Source organism: Papio anubis, chromosome 4, assembly GCF_008728515.1.
Source record: "Papio anubis isolate 15944 chromosome 4, Panubis1.0, whole genome shotgun sequence".
Classification (NCBI taxonomy): Eukaryota; Metazoa; Chordata; class Mammalia; order Primates; family Cercopithecidae; genus Papio; species Papio anubis.
In genome coordinates this window covers 51,017,137-51,036,848 of record NC_044979.1, presented here as the reverse complement: position 1 = coordinate 51,036,848, position 19,712 = coordinate 51,017,137, and the positions used below count along the sequence as shown (strand labels likewise).

Here is a 19,712-nt window from a genome sequence, read left to right as displayed (position 1 = left end):
ACAGGTAACACCGTACAACTACAAAGATATAACACATTGCTACACATACTTTATTTGCAATTCAGTACCATGAAAACATTTCTCTAAGAGGTCAATGTAATAATCTTTTATTGATATAGGAACTCTGGCACTGAAAGCTTGAACAACCCAAGGTAATGATGTCGTCACCAAGGGACAACGAGAATAGAACCCAAATCCCTTGACTCCCAAGCTTGTGTTTTCCCTTAATTGTGCTCCTTTCTATTCATCCAAGAGCATCAAGTGTAAAACGTGGGAGAAAGGAGTGGACACAAATGAGCCAAGTCCGCGAGGTGGAGACTGCACTGAAGGTCCTAGGAATCGCCCCTTGGCACTTTCCTTTTGTTTTGGCTGAGGAAGATGAAGGCAGCAGCAACCACAAACTCCTGGGACCAAGAACTGGAACTAGGTACTGCCTGTTGCGGTAACTCTCTTCCTCATTTTAGGCCTTTCCTTTTTAACCTCTCCTTCCGGCCAAGCCTTCGCGCGCTCTTCCCCTCTCTCGGTTTCTATCTGCTCCCTTTAGCTCCACTCTGCATATTCCTGCTAGGTGTCCCCGTGAGAGGAGGCAGCTGCGCCGCACTGGCTCTCCACCCTCCATCAGGCCCTGGTGCCCAGTCCTCAGGTGTTCAAGAGGTTCGTAGCGTCACAAGCGCTCTCCCTAGAAAGTGAGTGGCAGTCAAGCATTATAAATGTATTTCAACTGTTAAGAGACTTAAGAGATGGGAACCGGGGCATATACCAAGTCACCTCTGCGTGGGTTTAGGTAGCTGGTCACGACAAAGCAAAATTTAGACAATAAGCGTTGAGACTTTCCTTTTAGCTGCGAGTTTCACAGCTCCGCCATCCCCTGAGCAACCTCCCACTGGAGGACGCCTGCCGAAGCGCATGTGTTTACACTTTTCCTACACCAGGCGGAGGACCCAAGCGCTCGCTGACCCCGGGGGATTCCAAACCGTTACTCCGCCCGCCGGGGTGGGGCCAGCGCAACGGCCGAGCCTGCGCAGCCGGCCGGCTCCGGGGCCCTCGCGCACTACAAGTCCCAGAAGGCAGCTCTCCGCGGGGGCGGGCAGTCGGTTTATCCGCCTCACGCTCATTTTTACCACTGCTCTCCCCTTCCCCGGTCCTCCTGGTGTCCTTTCCACAGTTAAAGGCTACTTTCTCTTGAAGCACATGAGGAGAAGCCTTAGCAACCTCGATACCGAAGTTCTTCGCGCGCTCGCTCTTTCTGCCTCTGCTCGAACTATGCCTGACTCCCTCACAGGAGTTGGGTAGTGCAGGCGAGAGAAGGAAGTCTTTGCAGGCCAAAACTAGGACAACCTGCTCGGACTTCCGCCTCCCGGCCTCCGGAAGGCAGTGCGCACGCGCTCGCTGCGACTCCGGCGCGGTTGACTTCCGCTCCCACTGTGCTCTGCGAGCCGAATCATGGATCACACTGGTAAGGAGGCGGAGGCAGTGGGGGTCCCGGTTCCATGCCCCCTTGGCCGGCCTGGGGCTGGTTGCCCAGCAGGCAAAAGGGATTACGCTCGCCCCACAACACTAGGGTGTGGCAGTGAGAAGAAATCTCACATATGCCTTCCTGTGCCTGGCAGGGGCCTGCCGTTTCCTGGCCTACCCTCTGGTGTGGTACCTACCTCCTCCGTGCCGGCAACAACCGCTCCTTCTCTCGTTCTGAGCTCCGAACCCGGACCGGTGGGCAATGTAGGCCTTTGGGAAGGGAGAGCGCCGGCTCTGTTTTATTCAGCCCAGCTGCTCTGGCCTACGTTATGGAGACTGGCGGGTAGATTGTGGTCTCTGAATCGCGGAATCCTCTTTACGCTGGGAGTGGACGGGCGAGAGTGGGTTGGAGACTTCCTGCTGTCTCAGTCAGCTTTGGGCGGGTGCTGCAGTGGTCACCTCCTGTCGTCTCTCAGATCCTTTATGGACTAGAGAGGTGAAAGAAGGGCGTCTGATAGAGTTTTTGGAATCCAACTCGTAGCTTTTACCTAAACCAAAAGCATGCCCCGCGCTTCGACTGAGGTCCGTACTCATCATTTGAGGGTATTTAGAAAGAGGAGCTTAAAATCAAGGCATTCTCATACTTTTCTCCAAGTAAGAGTAACTCCACCCTTTGTTATGTATTTTCTGGCTTTTGCTTCTTTGTGGTTCTCGGATATTGAATGCGTGCTCTTGGAGTTAACAAGTGCCCCATACGTTTACAGCGACCATATCACAAATGGAGAAAAAAAGGCTTTTTCTTGAGTATTGAGTTGTCCTCACTCATCAGATATCTGCTTGGTTATGTAATTAGGTGTGTATGTTTATGTAGTGTATGTTTATGCCAGATACAGATATCTGTAGGTCGGGAAATGGAAGATGGAATGGTAAACGAGACGGACCAGGTCCGTGATAGAACTTCTATTTCACGGAGGAACACAGACAATATCTTCTTTTTTAAAAAATTTTTTGTTTTTTAAATGTTTGCGAATTATAAGTGTTTTGAAGAAAATAAACCAGTGCTGTGGAGAGATTCATAGGGGGAAATTTCAGAGGGAGTTGTTAGGAATGGTCTTTGTGGAAGCTAAGATCTGATGGGTGAGAAGATCCCAGCCCTGGGGAAAAAAAGCAAGAGGAAAAGCATTTCCAGCAAGTGCAAAGGCACTGAGGTAGGAAGATGTAGTGAAGTCAGCTGCAGCCTAGTAATAACCAGAGTGTAAGAGTCCTGAAGTGAGATTGGAAAGGAGGGCAGCAGGCACATTATTCAGGTCATTGAAAGCCATGGTAAACGTTTGATTTTTAAGTGAATATGAAGCCACTGAACAGAAGTAGAGGAGGAACACAATCTCTTTAAAAAATATATAATAGGCTGTTCTATCGAGAATGGTGTAAGAGAGGGAGGTAAGAATGATGGAAAATAGCTGATTGCAGTAGACGGGAAGGGAAGGTTGGTTTGGTGAAAATGAAGGAGAATGGGCAACTTCAGTAAATACTTTGGTGGTGTTTGAACGAATGTGAGAGAAAGGAGAAATACCTAGGTTTTTGGTTTGAGCAACTAGGTAGTGTCCATTATTGAATTGAGGAAAACTGGGAGCAGAAAACAGTCTTTTTTTGTAGAGGTGAGATGGGAATTTGGGAACAAGTGTTTGGTCTTGGACTACTGGTGTGAGATAACTATTGAGACAGGAGAGATGCCAAGTGGAGATGAGAGGAAAGATCTGCACTGAAAATACGTATTTGGAAGTTAGTACCTTTATTTATAGCTGGTATTTTAAAGCATGAGGACAGATGAGACCACTTAAGAAGGGTGTGTTCAGAGGAGAAGCCGGCCTAGCACCAGGCTGTAAAGAATTCCAGTGTTTGGGAATTTATATAGAGCTGAAACTGCGATTTTGATGGTAGAATAGCAAACATTCGACTTTTGGAAAATAATTCTTATTTGAATTATTTTCTGGAATTGTGAGTCAAGTTCCTGCCATAGTTTAGAGGCTATTATGTTAGGAAGTCATAATAGGGGTGGGTGTAAAGCGTGTTTATTATCTTAATTCTTGAAGTTTAGACATTGCCTAAGGAAGTAAAACTCATCCGAACATGAAAATACGAATGAGCCAACCACTTAAAAAATTAGTTCCCGCTCAGATGTCCCTTCTGCTTAATACTAAATTCTTACCTATTTTATTTTTTTAATGAATCAGTCTCTTTGATGCTTAGTATCAGAAGATAGTATCAAATACTATGCATTGATTGTGAAATAAAATTATAAACCTTGCAGAAGATTCTGGTTTTCATGAAATTCATAAATACGAATTTGATAATTGTTTAAATCACAAAGCCTTTGACAAATGAGGAAATGCCACTTAGCTAGATAATTGAAGAATCATGACAGAATAGGCATCTCAAAAGAATAATTTCAATATTAAAGGATTAAGAGTTCCTTGGAGAAATTGATGAAACCCTTGAACATTATGCAAAAATGACCCATTTTATGATCATACTGACATTCAAATGTAAAAATGAAGGTGTTCTAATAGAATCTTGCCAGAAAAATTACTCCAAGAGGCTCCCAATGAACACTAGATTTATTCTTTGGTCATTCTAAGAATTAGCACTTCCGTAACTGTATCCCAGATTTTGTAAAAGATCCCAGATTTTGTAAAATATTTGTTGGTTCCTTTTATTCAGGATAAAAATCCCCAATCTTTTTTAAACTATATAATATGGAAGTGTTGTGCCTTTTTAAAGTGAATTTATCTTAAGTGGCCAGTAGTCCTTAGTCATTTTCTATGTAATATCTAAGAAATTTTTGTTGTTAAGAACTTTATAATTTGTTACTGTATTCAAAAGGAAATAGTGCTTTATGTTCTGATTCTTAATTTAAAAACAACAAAAAGCAAAAAAGTCGCAAAAAAACCCAGAACATTACCACTATTAAATGCTGTACCTCATGAACTTCAATTTGTGAAGCAAAGTGAGAAGGGCCAGCCAGCTCTTGAAAGTGGTAGACTGTGCAAGCAACAATAGAGACCTCAAATGTTCAGGATGGTGTGAAAAGGACTTGTGATGAAGTGTTGGTATTTTCATTATTCACAAAGGTAAAACGATTAAACCATTTTGATATTTGAATGTTTAGTATTTGAGGGACAGCATTGAACTGATTATATGTCTACAACGACTTGCTTTTTAGTTGATTGGAATGTCAGGAATACTTTTTGAGCAAGAAAAAAAGTCATTCATGTTTCTTCTGGCCAGTGCATTGCTTGTAATTACTTTTACGTACATAAGCAACTACAATGAAAGCAGATCAAATACATTAATCAGCTCGTGAGTCTATTTAGTGAAGCGTTGAAAGCTAATCAAGTTGGGTTTACCCCAATTCAAGATTCTAGCTAACCATGTAATTCTGCCCTCCCCTTGTTTGAGGATTAGCTGTTATAAGAGTAGTAAGTAGACTGAAAGATACTTAAAATAATCGTTAAGGACCCATTTTTAATTTTGTTTGATATATTGTTCAGAAAAAGTGCAAATGAATGTGAACTTGGTGTGTGTCTGTAATCCTAGTAGCCTTGGAGGCCATTAGTACTAGGTTACTACTTCCAAATTTGGCTTTGCTGAATTTAATGTGGACGGTTTGGCTAACTATCTGGACTGTAATATTTCCTGCAGGGGCAGTTATACAACCTTGTTCAATAACTTGTCATGTTTAAAACACAATAAATTAAAATATATGTTATTTGTATTTCCTATTTTAAGCATTTTCCTTTTTGTCTTTAGTAGGTCAAGTTAAGTATTTTCTGTATTATATCTTTTCATCTATTTGAAAAAAGGTAACTGTTAAGCTTTAGATGGGGTCAGTTCTATGATATAATACTCCTGTTACTCATGGGACAAGAATTAATTCTATAGACAATAACAAGCAAAGACTCCAGGGACTAGAAGGTGACGGTTGTTTAGACCTAGTTGTAGTACAGGAACTTTGCATCCTCTTCAATTATAATTTTCCATTACAGGGCCGACTAAGAACTCAGTCATATGTTATAGCCCAATACATTATTGCATGTTTTTACTACTAAATGGTGTAATGATTTTTACTGTAATTCTGAATGATTTTTAGAATAACTCTCTTACACTTAAGGAATAATCACATTTCTTAACTTCATTTCCAAATGCATTATTTAATTTTGCCTTCATCAGTGTTAGTAAGTTCAGTTTACTAAGTTTATTATCTGCATGCTTGATGATCAGACATGGGGATAGGGATGGTTTTCTTTCTTTTTCTCCTTAGTCTTTTTCTTTAAAAAAAAATCTCTTGTAGTTCAAGACAATGGTTCTTGGGTTCATGAATGGTTTCATGTTTCTGTAAACTTCTCTGGAATTATATGAAAAATTTTATTCACTTTTCTAGGGAGAGGTCCTATAACTTTTATCAGTTTCTTAAAGGATTCCATATCTCAAAAAGGGTTAAAAAGCATTGCCTTAAGTGTTGATCCAAAATAAAAAAAATTAGCAGTTAAACTTAATGTAATATTGAAAATCAGAACCCAGATCTTTAAACTTGATAATGTTAGGTATGTTGTTTTAATACCTGTGGCAGAATAATCTTTAAAAAGAAAACTAAAAGAAGTTACAACTTTTTTTTCCCTGACATAGACAATGAGTTACAAGGCACTAATAGTTCTGGATCCTTGGGTGGTCTTGATGTTCGCAGACGAATTCCTATAAAGCTCATCTCCAAACAAGCAAACAAAGCAAAACCTGCACCGCGAACTCAAAGGACTATAAACAGGATGCCTGCAAAGGCTCCACCTGGTGATGAAGGTAATTTGTTTAACTAATAGGTCCAACACTCTTTCTGTTTTATCTGATTGCTCCAGATAGTCTGTGTGATCTTATAGCTACCTCTTTTTTATCTTACATATCCTATTTATTCTTCAACCTTCTTGTTTGACTTCTCATTGTAGCACATTGTATTTTTATTTCCCTTTATAAATATTTTTGATTTGATTCCTTTTGTTGTTGAAAGCAATGCTGCCCATTGTTTAATAATCTCAACAGTATTGCAGAAAGCATAACATTAAAAGTAAAATCCTTCTATCCAAAGATAATCCCTGTTGACTTTTTTATACAAAACTACTGATTTTTTATGTGTAGTTGCCATTTTTTCATGTAATACACATTTAAGATTTTTTTCTTATCAGTACATGCAGATATACCTCATTAAAAAAACAGGTTTGGGTATTTTTAGGTATACCATAATTTAACAGTTTTTCCAGTTTTTTTCTGTTACAAAAAATGTTGCACCAAATATTCTTGGACATAGTGTTTTGTAGAATTTGTACTTTGCACAGATTTGGCCTTTTTTTTTTTTTTAATTCCAAAGACTTTAAAACTACAAATTTGGATATTTTAAAACTTGATAGATACTGTGGATTTTAGAGTTTGACAAGTACTGTCAAATTGCTCTTCAAAAAAGGTATGTTAGTTTTTACTCCCATACACCAATAGTGAGTACTAGAAATCTTTTAAAATTTTTGTTTTGATGTAAATTTCTTTTAATAATGAAAGAGCGAATATTTTTTCATAGTATTGGTCATTCTTGTTTAGATCCTTTCTTCTGAGTTTTTTGTAAATTAATAGGATTTTTGTTATATGTTATGTATGTATATGTGTGTGTATATACATATATATATGTGTGTGTGTGTATATATATATATATATTTTTTTTTTTGAAATTGGGTCTTACTCTCTTGCCTGGACTGGAGTGCAGTGGTGGGATCATGGCTCGATATTCCAGGCTCAAGTGATCTTTCCACCTCAGTCTCCTGAGTAGCTGGGACTACAGGTGCGCCCCACCTGCTTGGCTAATTTTTTGTATTTAATTTTTGTAGTGACGGGTCTTGCTGTGTTGCCCAGGCTGGTTTTGAACTCCTGGGCTCAACAGTCCTCTCACCTTAGCCTCCCAAGGTGCTGGGATTACAGGCATGAGCCACTGTGCCTGGCCTATATTGTATATATTCTTCACTTGTCTTTTAATTTTGTATACAAAATATTTATTGCAGAGAATCTTGAGGATTCCATGTAGTCAGGTATCCAGTCTTTGCTTTTATGACTTCTGGGTTTTGTGACATTTTTTGAAAGGCCTTCCCCTATTTCACCAGTATAAAAGAGTTTTTCCATCTTACCCTTGATTACAGGTTAGCAAACTATGTCTGTGGGCCAAATGTAACCCTGTTTTTATAAACAATTTTATTGGAACACAGCTATGCTCATTCATTTAAGTATTATCTGTGGGGGCTTTCACACTATAATGGTAGAGTTGAGTTAATTGTGATTAAGACCATATGGTCCACAAAGCCTAAATATTTACTATTTAGCCTTTCACAGAAAAAGTTCACTGATACTGCTTGAGAACATTTATGGATATGTATTTGGTTATTAAGGGGAAAAAAGGTGGCGTCTGGCTTTTTTTCCCCCCAAAACATTGTCCCAACTCTTTTCCTTGCTGAATAGGAATTTTATTGTTATCATATGTATGTTAAAACAGCAGTCCCCAATCTTCTTGGCACAAGGACTGGTTTCATGGAAGACAGTTTTTCCACAGATGGAGAGTGATGGCAGGGTGCGGGGAGTGATTTCGGGATGCAACTGTTGCGTTAGTTAGATTCTTGTAAGGAGCACCAACCTAGATCCCTCTCTTGCACAGTTCACAATAGGGTTTGCGTTCCTATGAGAATCTAATGCAGCTGCTGATCTGACGGGAGGCGGAGGCGGAGGTCAAGTGGTAATGCTCCCTAGCCCTCCACTCACCTCCTGCTGTGTGGCCGCGTTCCTAACAAGCCAAGGGTACTGGTCCAAGGTCTGGGAGTTGGGGACCCCTGTATTAAAAGTATTTTTTTGTATTTCTAGACTTCCTATTCTATTCCAGCAATTTGTCTGTATTTATTTTGAAGGATCAAGCTGCTTTAGTTAAAACGTACATTATGGTTTCTTTTATTGTAGGGTTTCTCTCCCATCTAAACAAGTATATTTGAAGTCAAATTGTTACAAATCGTGTTAGTAATAACCTAGGGCTGCTGTTGCACTACCTCTAATTTACGGTCACTCCTGCTTTGGCTTTTTTTAAAAAACTAATTTTTTAAAACAACATGGTAGTGTACAAATGCATTCTTTAATAGTTCAAACAATGCAGAAAAGCCAAAATCCTTTTCCCCCTTTCCCTCTCGGAATTTGGAGTAAAAGAAATTTTTTTTTTTTGATTGTTGTTTTCCTAGGCATCAATCAAAATGTGGAGTTTGGGGTGTCAGTGTGGTATCTCTACAAGTATATATAGTTTAATGATGGGAGTACAGGTGGAACTACTCTGAAAAATGATAATGTGCACCTAATTTCCTAGGCTGTTATCCCAATAATTTTCTGGGTTTGAAAAATTGAGTTTTCTTATTTTGAATTTTAGATCACACCAGCTTTTCTAAGGTGTAAATGGGTGATATAGGAGCCTAGGAACTCTCAGGTGTAGCTTATCAGAGCGCCCTGACTTTGAGTTATACATTCGTATTGGCAGTAAATAGCAGTACACTGAAGTGTCTATCAGCTTCAAAAAATTCTTGCATCACTATTTGTGTGTTAATGTGAGTGTGTGTCTGTGTGTGTGTGTGTGTCTGTGTCTGTGTATAGGTGCTGTAATTTAGTCATGTGGGTAAAGTTAAAACTTGTGTGCTTGGCTACTCTGTTTACCAGTTCTAGGGCCAAAAGAGTCGTGAGAAGCCTGGCTCCTTGGAGGGATATATTTGTCTGCTCAGCTTTACTTTAGGTAATTGGATTCTACCTGGAATTCCCATCAGACTGTTGATTGGTTTTTTGTTCTTTTGTAGGAGATGAGAAGATTGCCATCAACTTTTTAATTAGGCCAGAGAAATTGAGCCCATTTGATCTTCATATATCTTAAGTTTATTGATATTGATAAATGCATTGTAGGAAAGGATACATAAGATATGATATGGCTGCTGTTTGGATAATTAATCAGGGAGTGGTTTTAATCGACAGGATGAAATATGAATATGTTAAAGTGTCTAAATTACTCATTTTAGGGCTAAAGAAGAAGATAACTTGTTTGCTAATAAAATGCATAGAATGCTTTATGTTTTCATTATACTCTTAGCAATAAAATCAGTCTCATGGCATACCATTTTTATAGCTAGACTAGAATAAATGGTGATCAGTATCTTAAAAATTTGTGCAACAAGCATGATAATCAGTAGTCAGTAACATTTTACATTAGAAATAGTTTCATGAATTGATAAGAGCATTTGAATGGGAGTCAAGAGATCTGAGGTCTGTTCCTGGCTTTGCCACTTTTCTTCTATATGTTGAGTTGTTACAAGTCTCCATATGGTAATATTCTCAATAATGAAGTGAAAGAGTTGGACTAGATCACCAAGATCACTTCTAACTGATGTTTTAAACTAATCTTGATTGTCTTATTCTTAGAAAAGCTTTGAAAGGCATCAGATGGGCTTTTTAGTGAAAAGATCTATTTTGCCATGTATATGTACTTCCAAAATGAAATTTGAGATGTGGAAAGTTAATGGGCAGTACTTTTTTTTTTTTCTCAGAAGGATTTGATTATAATGAAGAAGAACGGTATGACTGTAAAGGTGGTGAGCTGTTTGGAAATCAGCGAAGGTTTCCTGGACACCTTTTTTGGGACTTTCAGGTATAATTAAAAATGAAAAATTGTATTAGAACAATAAAATATTTTAAGTATTAAATAGTTAAAATGTTTTATTAGAGTAATGCACAATACATAATGTTATGAACTTGTTATAATTGATTTTCAGTACATACAAATCATTTGTTAATACTCTATTTTCAAGAATAATTTGAAGTACTTTTCAGTAAAATCAGTATATTAACACTAAGAAGAAAAACTAATGGTATCACAGCTAATGGTGGGGAATACATGGAGATTATACCAAGAAGCTTTTATTTCTAATTGTTTTAACAACTTTTATAAAACACTGACCAATTCATTGTGTAGATACAATCTTTAGAATTGTGTGAGAAGATAATTTTAATTATATCATTTCAACAGATAAACATCTTAGGTGAAAAGGATGATACACCAGTTCATTTCTGTGACAAGTGTGGATTGCCTATTAAAATCTATGGGCGAATGGTAAGTATAATTAAATACTGTTTTTGTCAGTAAGCATTTGCATAGAGGTGGGGTTCTAAAATTTAACTAGATAGGTTTATCATTGTTTCATGACTAAGTTTGTGACATTTTAAATAAGTATGAAATAATTAAGGGAAGTATTGGAATACTGATTATCTTGACAAATTGTTGAATTCTTGTAAAATATTAAATAAAACTGAAAATTAAAATAATTGCTGAAAACTAATTTCTTTAGAGTGTTTGATACCAGTTAGTTTACAGTTATTCTAGTTTATTAAGGAAAAATTTTTTTCTTAATAAATAGAACAAAACTACTTATGTTTGAAGGCCACAATTTTTTTTACATAAAACTGCATTAATAATATTTATAATTTCTTTTTTCCTGAGGCTCAGAGAGGCTTAATAATAATTATTATTTCTGAAAATTGAATTCTAATCATTAAAAAAATTTTACAATCCTAACTGTAATTTTATAGTAATTTTCACATTTCTTCCCTCCAAAAAAGATAGTTTTACATTTGCGTTTAGAAAAAAAATTGAATTCAATAACATACCTGTGATGGTAGATGGCGTGGATTATGCACTGTTGCTTTCCTGTACATCATAGTAAAGAAATAGTAACAGGCTGTGAATTTAAAAATGTGGTTCTAACATCATTTTACTGTATCCTTCTGATTGATTTTTAGATTTTTATTAGTTGATTAACTTAAAATGACCAGAGGAAGATGCTGCTTATATTAAACATAGGACATACTTGTTATTTTTACTGCATTCAAATAGTTTCAGGAGAAACAAGATTTAAAAAAAAAACCACATAATTAAAGTGTTCTTCAGGAGGTTTTGACTTGCAGAGGGCTGGGTGTGGTGGCTCACACCTATAATCCCACAGCTTTGGGAGGCTGAGGTGTGAGGATTGCCAGAGGCCAGGAGTTTGGTACCAGCCTGGACAACTTAGCAAGACCCCGTCTCTACAATAAAATAAAATAATTAGCCTGGTGTGGTGGCACACACCTGTGTTCCTAGCTATTCTGGAGGCTGAGGTGGGAACATCAGCCAGGAGTTCGAGTTACAGTGAGCTGTGATCACACCAGTGGACTCCATCCTGGGCAACAGAGCAAGATCTGTTTCTTAAAAAAAAAGGAAAAAACGTCTGGGTACCATGGGTGAAATTCATAGAGTTTACACCTCCAGAAAGTGTAAGCAAATACATACGTGTATATTTATTGGGAAAGGGGCCATAGTTTTTGTGATGTTCTCAAAAGGCTTTGTGATTGAAAAAGGTTATTATAATTAGTACTTAATAAATATTCATTTTAACAGGTATTCTCAAGTATCTTCTAAGCCTCCTTATGTATAGGTTACTATATATATGTTTTGTTTTTTTTTTTTTTTTTGAGACGGAGTCTGGCTCTGTCGCCCGGGCTGGAGTGCAGTGGCCGGATCTCAGCTCACTGCAAGCTCCGCCACCCGGGTTTACGCCATTCTCCTGCCTCAGCCTCCCGAGTAGCTGGGACTACAGGCGCCCGCCACCTTGCCCGGCTAGTTTTTTGTATTTTTTAGTAGAGACGGGGTTTCACCGTGTTAGCCAGGATGGTCTCGATCTTCTGACCTCGTGATCCGCCCGTCTCGGCCTCCCAAAGTGCTAGGATTACAGGCTTGAGCCACCGCGCCCGGCCTATATATATGTTTTTTTAAGAAATATTTTAAGTTCTAATATGCTTAACTGTAATATGTCTTTGTTTACAGATTCCATGCAAGCATGTTTTTTGCTATGACTGTGCTATTTTACATGAAAAAAAGGGAGATAAGATGTGTCCAGGGTAAGATAAGATTATCATTACCTTTTTTAAATAATAAAGTTTTAGTGCAATGATTTGTAAGTTGGATTAAAGGTTAGGGAGTGATATAAATCAGGCAGGAGATCAAACATACAGACATGGCTAATCTTTTTCTGTGAGCCCAGCTTGCCTAGCGTTTCTCTTTAATATAGGGCAAGGTAAACACTGTCAGTCAACTCAAATTGGTCAGAATGAAATCTGTTTGCCATTACAGAAGTATTATTATAAACCAAAAACAGTTACTTTTTTGATGAGACATTAAAGAAGTATTAAGATATATTGAGAGCAAAGACTCCAGAATTAGAATTCCTGGGTTTGAATCCTTATTCTGCTATTTATTAGCTGTTTTACTGTCATAGACTATTCTTTATTGATAAAATGAGGCTGATAATAGTACCTACCTCCTTGTGGTATTTTTAGGATTAAATGAGGTTTTATATATATAACATATGTACACACGTACATATATATAGTAGCTGGCATATAGTAAGCACTATATATATATATATATATAAGCTCTTGCTACTTTCAAATCTGATTATTGTATCTGGAGTATATCTTAGAACACCATCATTACATAGTCTCAAATTATAAAAAGCTAGATCCATTTTGGGATAGTCTTGAAGAAAACAGAATAATAATTTTTGTATCAGTTCAGAACTCTTGATAAGGAAGGCTTAAGAAAGAATGAGAGATACTTGCTTGGAATAGCCATAGGCTTCTTAGATCACTTATAACCTGTGCTTAAAGCTACACCAAGATTTGTGGTATTGATTGATAACAAAGCTGTGGACACTTGTCAGCAATGATTCTGTTTTATGGTGTAGGAAAATTTAACGTCAGCAGGAGAGAGGGGTGATTTATTGACAGCTCAGTGACAACTAATTCTCTTGGCATGTTTTTATTCGCATTTTAAAGTAACAGATTATAAAATTTGTTCTATGAGTTTAAAACATTTCGTTTATAGAATTATAATTCAGAAGAGTTAAAACACTAGAAATATATATCGTTTGTTTTTTTGGGTGTTTTCTCAGGCCTAAGTTTTCAACATGGTATACCTTCATTTTAAGTTACATAGTAAATTTGATTGCTTCATTGGGATAAAGGATTTCAGATGTGATAAAACATTATTTAGAGGACTTTTAAAGGTTTCCTCTTATTTATTAAAAGGAAATTAAAAGGTACTTATTGTTTAAAGAAATTAGTTCTCAAGGTACTAAATGTAACGTACTGAATATACTAATGTACTAACCTTACTAATGGACTAAATATAACAAAGTACTAAGTGTCACACCTCACTTATGTGGTCCTTAGTAGCAATTTTAGGACAGAAGCCTATCTGTATTAACAGACCCAGATCAGGAAGTGAAGAAATGACAATCAGAGTTGAACAGTATGTATTACTGTTTTTAAGCACCACCCGAGAGAAAGTGCCTCTCATCTTGTTAAGGTCGAGATAGTTCAGAGTTTACAGTGAACTAGAAGCAAAAAACAAGTGTGCCAGATGGCCACTAAAGGGAAGCATAATAACATCAATAAGGAGTGCCAGCCTTATAGTAAGGATGGAAAGATAGACAACTCAAAATCAAGAGTATAGAGCCATTTAGTTTAGTGCCAAATGACCTGACACACATATTCAATGATAATTGCTTATATATATACACACATATATTTTTATATGGTGCTTAATTGGGGATTAAATACTGTCACTTTCGTTGTTTGATATTAAATATATTCTTTGAAGTAATATGAAATAGATGTAAGAACATTGTGAAGTAGGTAGATACTTTAACTTCGTTGTACAAATGAAGAAACAAACTCAAAAATGGTTCAGTGACTTCAAATTACTGAGCCAGTACCAGATCCAGAATCTTCAGATTCCTATTTCAGTCCTCTTTCCCCACTGTGTCAAGAAAGCTGTAATGGCAAGTATGGATTAAATATGCTAAATGAAAAATAGTTACAATTTTGACCCTGAGTTTTTAAGAAAATGTTAAGTTAAATTTAGTGCTCACAAATTAGAAAGTTAGGAAAGTGTAAATTTGCCTGACAATTCAGAAAAAACCCTTCCTTAAAGGACTTTTAATAGTCCAGGCTTAGATTGAAATAGTTTATGTTTAATGTTAAGAACCCTAATGATGAGGCTGATGTTACTTCTTGTAGTCCTTGCAGTGTCTTCTACTTACTGTTTTCTACTTACTGTTTTCCACTGTTTGCTCAACAAACAGTTATCACTCAATAATACCATACAAGTTTGAATTCCATGATTGTAAGTAATCAACCCGTTGGTTTTTTTCTTGCTGGGTTTTTTGGCAAATGGATGCAAAACGTAGAATTGTTTGAGAAAATTAGATAAATTCTAGGCCTTGGGAAGAATGAGGTCTCTTCTTGAAACATATGGTTTGATATTAGGAGTTCTGAAGATGACAGAAATGCCTATGCTTAATGGCTAATAGACAACAAAGTAGGGAAGATTAAAGGTTCATGTAGAATAACTGTAACTTCTAATTGTGGACTTTTGCTATGTTTTATGTAACAGTCAAATTTTTAAAAGAGGCATATTTTTGAAAATTACATAATTTTTTATATTCTCTTTTAGTAAATCACATTTTTTCCCCTTCTGATTTAGCTGTAGTGATCCTGTGCAGCGAATTGAGCAGTGTACACGAGGTTCTCTCTTCATGTGTAGCATTGTTCAAGGGTGCAAGAGAACGTATTTGTCTCAGAGAGACTTACAGGCTCATATCAACCATCGCCATATGAGAGCTGGAAAACCTGTTACCCGTGCTTCACTTGAAAATGTTCATCCTCCTATTGCCCCACCACCAACTGAAATCCCTGAGCGTTTTATAATGCCACCAGACAAGCACCATATGAGCCATATTCCGCCAAAGCAGCACATCATGATGCCACCACCTCCTTTGCAACATGTGCCGCATGAGCACTATAATCAGCCACATGAGGATATTCGTGCTCCTCCAGCAGAATTGTCCATGGCTCCACCTCCACCTCGATCGGTCAGTCAGGAAACCTTTCGTATTTCAACAAGAAAACACAGCAATTTAATAACCGTCCCTATTCAGGATGACTCAAATTCAGGTGCTAGAGAACCACCACCTCCTGCCCCAGCACCTGCTCACCATCATCCTGAATATCAGGGTCAACCAGTGGTATCGCACCCTCATCATATTATGCCTCCACAGCAACATTATGCACCACCCCCACCTCCTCCACCACCAATAAGCCATCCAATGCCACATCCTCCCCAGGCTGCAGGTACTCCTCACTTGGTATATAGCCAAGCTCCACCTCCACCAATGACCTCTGCTCCACCACCAATAACCCCTCCCCCTGGACATATTATTGCCCAGATGCCACCTTATATGAATCATCCTCCTCCAGGACCTCCCCCACCTCAACATGGTGGTCCACCTGTAACTGCACCCCCTCCTCACCATTATAATCCTAACTCATTACCCCAGTTCACTGAAGATCAAGGAACTCTGAGCCCTCCATTTACACAACCAGGGGGAATGAGTCCTGGTATATGGCCTGCACCAAGAGGGCCACCTCCTCCTCCACGATTGCAGGGTCCGCCTTCTCAAACCCCACTTCCTGGACCACATCATCCAGATCAGACGAGATATAGACCGTATTACCAATGATGATAGTATTTTGAACTGAAGATATGAGGAGGAAAAAAACTATGTATAGTCAATCTTTTAATTAAGCTTTGACTGTTTTGGGAAGGAAGAGTACCTCTTACTGAGGTAGTATAAAACACATAGGGTCTTGTTTCTTAAAATGGTTTTAAATCTTGACCTTAAGATTGATTTCAAGTACCATACTGTAGTACAGATAAGTGGCTCAGTTGAGCACAGCTATATTTTAACATCTTTATTCCCCTAGTTTAGTAAATTGACCCAGAGGTGACCATTTGTAAAAAATTTGAAAAAATTTTTCATTGTTTTACTTCAAAAGTATTGTTTTGTTAAACCCAACGTTTAGTTTTTCTTGTGATACATTTTGTTAACCTGTGTAAAAGGATTAAATTTCAATAAGATTGTAAAAATGCTATTTTTATGTGAATTTAAGTGCAGCCACATACTGTTTTTTAGACCATATGTTTTACCACTAATTTCCCAAAGTTATAATAAAATCCTAAAAGCAAAAATCTAGAATTTGCTGTAAGGCAGACTGTTAAATGATAGAGAGTTATTTCACATTTTAGGCACTGAAATGTTGAGGTTTCGAGGTATAGTAAGTATACAATGCACTTCACTTGGATGCCTTTTCATTTTTAGGCAGCCTCAGGAGCACCAAAATACATTGGAATTCTAGTACTAAGATATATTTGTTTGTAATGTTAAAAGGCATTACTAATTATTTGGAAAGAGATGGCCAAAGTAATCAACTCTACAGGCTTCAAGCTGGTGGGGAATGCTGTTACTCATTAATGCTTTTTTACTGAATGGTCGGAATCACATATGCACCACACATACTGATCTTAAGTAACATTATTTTATAGAACTGTTTAAATGGTGTTATTTAGATGAAATGTGTTCTGTTCATTGTCTTAAACTGAATAGGGCTGAATAGGCTTTATGTAATTCTTCATTTCATGGTAGAGTTTGATGCTGTGTTTAAGTGGGTTCTTGTTTATAGGATTTTCAACTGCAGTTTGAATGCCATGGAGGAATTTGAATAATGTATTAATGAAGGACATATTCTTGTAATCACAAATTTGCATTTGCTCAGGTTTCATTGCTGTGTGATAGAATTTTTCCTCTAACTTGAAATTTAAAAACTTTTATTTCCTATTCCTTTTGTTGGTAAAGCAGTCTGAATTTGGAACATTTTAGCATGGAGTCAACAGTGAAGACTACCAGATAATTTTGTATTGGAGAAGAGGAAAGTAACAGCTAAATTGTGGATTTCAGTGCTTTACATGGTGCCTTTAGAGTCAGCTTTTACATTATAGGGGCTTGTTATAGTTCAGCTAAGATGACCACTTAACAGTTTATACAGAACTCATGTGTATAAATCAGCGTTCTTAGGATATTATTTATATCCTTTGAATAAATCCCTGTGAAGTTTTTCCTCCCCACTAAAATGGTGCATAATAAAACATGAAATGTGTAGTATGCAGATATCATTTATTAGATAGTTTGTAGTATATACATTTAGAACATACTTCTTTTGACAAAGGGTGAACTGATTGCTAATTTACCATTTTATTCTGTCAGGTACAGGTGAAACAAATTCTCATCTTGAATGATCAGATGCAAAATCATTTCTGAACCCTAGGAGCAGAAGTTAGAAATAACAAAATGGCCATTTCAACCTTGACTGGCCAAAAATAACTAACAAACTTTTTTGTTTTAAGTCAGGCAAGTGATTTTCTACACTTCACAGTTTGAAAGTCCAGTGTTAATGCAATATTTCTAGTGAGAAATGCTTGTTATTAAAAGCATGGGAGTGAAATAGTGTGAAATGTTGGTGGTGAGTGCTTCTATCATATTACTGTAGGTACTTGGACTGGTGCAAACTTGATTCCTTTTCATGCCCTTGTTTAGGAGCTATTAAAATGTTACTGTTAAAAATCCAAACCATTTCTTTGTTCCATGTAATAAGAAAATAGCCAAAATCACTTTAGAGCTTCTCAGCTATTTATGAAGAGCTGTCCTGCTTTTATTGAAAGTCACTAGAGTTGAATGTGGTAAGCAACCACTTAGCCTATGTATTGGACGAGAAAAATCAGTATCATAAAATTTTGAATTAAGAGAACTCTTGTAGAGTTTTTAAAAAATGATTTATTTTCAATTAGGTTTAAGAAATCTATGTTATGCAGGGAGGCATATCAGATGAATGTTGTAGTAGACAAAAGTTTTAAATCGTGTTAGACTTGAATTCATCAATTGTTTGAGGGTGGGTGGGTAGAAGGATAACAAAATTACTGTTAGTGCTTCTTTCCTTACGGAAAAAGATGTGAATCCCAGCCTTATTTCAGGGAAGCCTTTGAAGCTATGATGGACATAAGTCTAAATTAAATGTATGTATGTTTCATTATATTGCTCTTAAGACTACTGAGGTGGCAGTTTAATTCTTAAAAACAATAAAATGGAAGCATAAATACTATTTTGCCTAGATGAATTTTTATGTATTGGCACATTTGGAAGAATGCAGAATTTTCCATGTTTATGTTGATAACTTTCTACAGTATAATTAAGTTCATTTCTAAAAGATTAAAACCATCAAGTTGAATGTTACATTTCTTCAGTGGCATGTTTATTCAGAATATACAGTATTTGGGGAAATATCTGTTGCAAAGACTATAAGAAACTATATTCATTTTGCCCTGTAAAAACTACTTGCTCAAAATTATCGTGTAAATACTAATTAAATACCACTGAAATGTAAATGGAAGAGATATTTGAACATATCTTTTAAACTCAATAAGAGGCTGTATGAAGTATACAGAACTGCTGAAGGCTTTGTTCTGACTATATTGGAAGAGTATCTTTTGTAATCTTTTTTGGAAAACTCTACAGTTCCGTCTTTCATAAAGATTTTGAAAATGAGTACATTATGAGTACATGAAAAAAGTGCATGAGTACTCAGATATTTCTTCATTAGATTACCCATCAAATTAGTATGTTGATGTTAAACATGTGTAAACACTATATTCCGATTAAAGTGGACTTACTCTTCATACTAATATAAACATACTGTATTCTGATTGAAGTGGACTAACTTCATACTAATATAAACATACTATATTCTGATTGAAGTGGACTTACTCTTCATACTAATATAAACATACTATATTCTGATTGAAGTGGACTTACTCTTCATACTAATATAAACATATTCTGATTGAAGTGGACTTACTCTTCTTCACTGGTTTGTAATTTGCTAAATTATGGCCTGGAAACCAATCAGTTTACTTAATATGGCACATGTGCAATCAAAGCAATATCAGATATACTAGGCTTAACGAGAAGTGGAGATAAACCAGGGAAAATACTTGGCAGTGATGCTAATAAAACCTAATTTGGATTTTTAAACGTCTTGTTTTGATTCATGTCCCTTCAGTTTTCCATCACTGAGGGAAGAAGTTTTAAGGCAGAATTCTTAACACTTTAGTGCTTAATTTTCCCACATCCCCATCTTTAAAATTTTTGAATTTTTTGGCACCGTAGAAGCAC

General features: G+C 36.8%; 1 protein-coding gene and 1 long non-coding RNA gene across 7 annotated transcripts; one reads left to right on the top strand and one right to left on the bottom strand.

The window, feature by feature from the left end:
- Nucleotides 1–29: 29 nt before the first annotated feature.
- Nucleotides 30–854, bottom strand: LOC103883155. The gene is made up of 2 exons (XR_645280.3): nucleotides 769–854; nucleotides 30–679 (listed from the first exon to the last, which is right to left on the bottom strand). It is a non-coding gene; the product is annotated as an uncharacterized LOC103883155 (long non-coding RNA).
- On the top strand, nucleotides 604–19,571 carry CBLL1 (Cbl proto-oncogene like 1). 6 transcript variants are annotated; one of them, XM_021936166.2, is made up of 6 exons: nucleotides 604–1,456; nucleotides 6,142–6,309; nucleotides 10,107–10,204; nucleotides 10,583–10,666; nucleotides 12,413–12,486; nucleotides 15,134–19,390. In XM_021936166.2, the coding sequence occupies exons 1-6, from the start codon at nucleotides 1,444–1,446 to the stop codon at nucleotides 16,167–16,169; spliced, it is 1,473 nt and encodes a 490-aa protein (XP_021791858.1). In that variant the 5' UTR covers nucleotides 604–1,443; the 3' UTR covers nucleotides 16,170–19,390. The 6 variants fall into 6 exon arrangements, with proteins under 6 accessions (XP_021791858.1, XP_003896519.2, XP_021791856.1 ...); XM_003896470.5 differs by having other exon boundaries at nucleotides 10,104–10,204; XM_021936164.2 differs by lacking the exon at nucleotides 604–1,456 and adding an exon at nucleotides 1,468–1,719 and having other exon boundaries at nucleotides 15,134–19,571.
- Nucleotides 19,572–19,712: the final 141 nt, after the last annotated feature.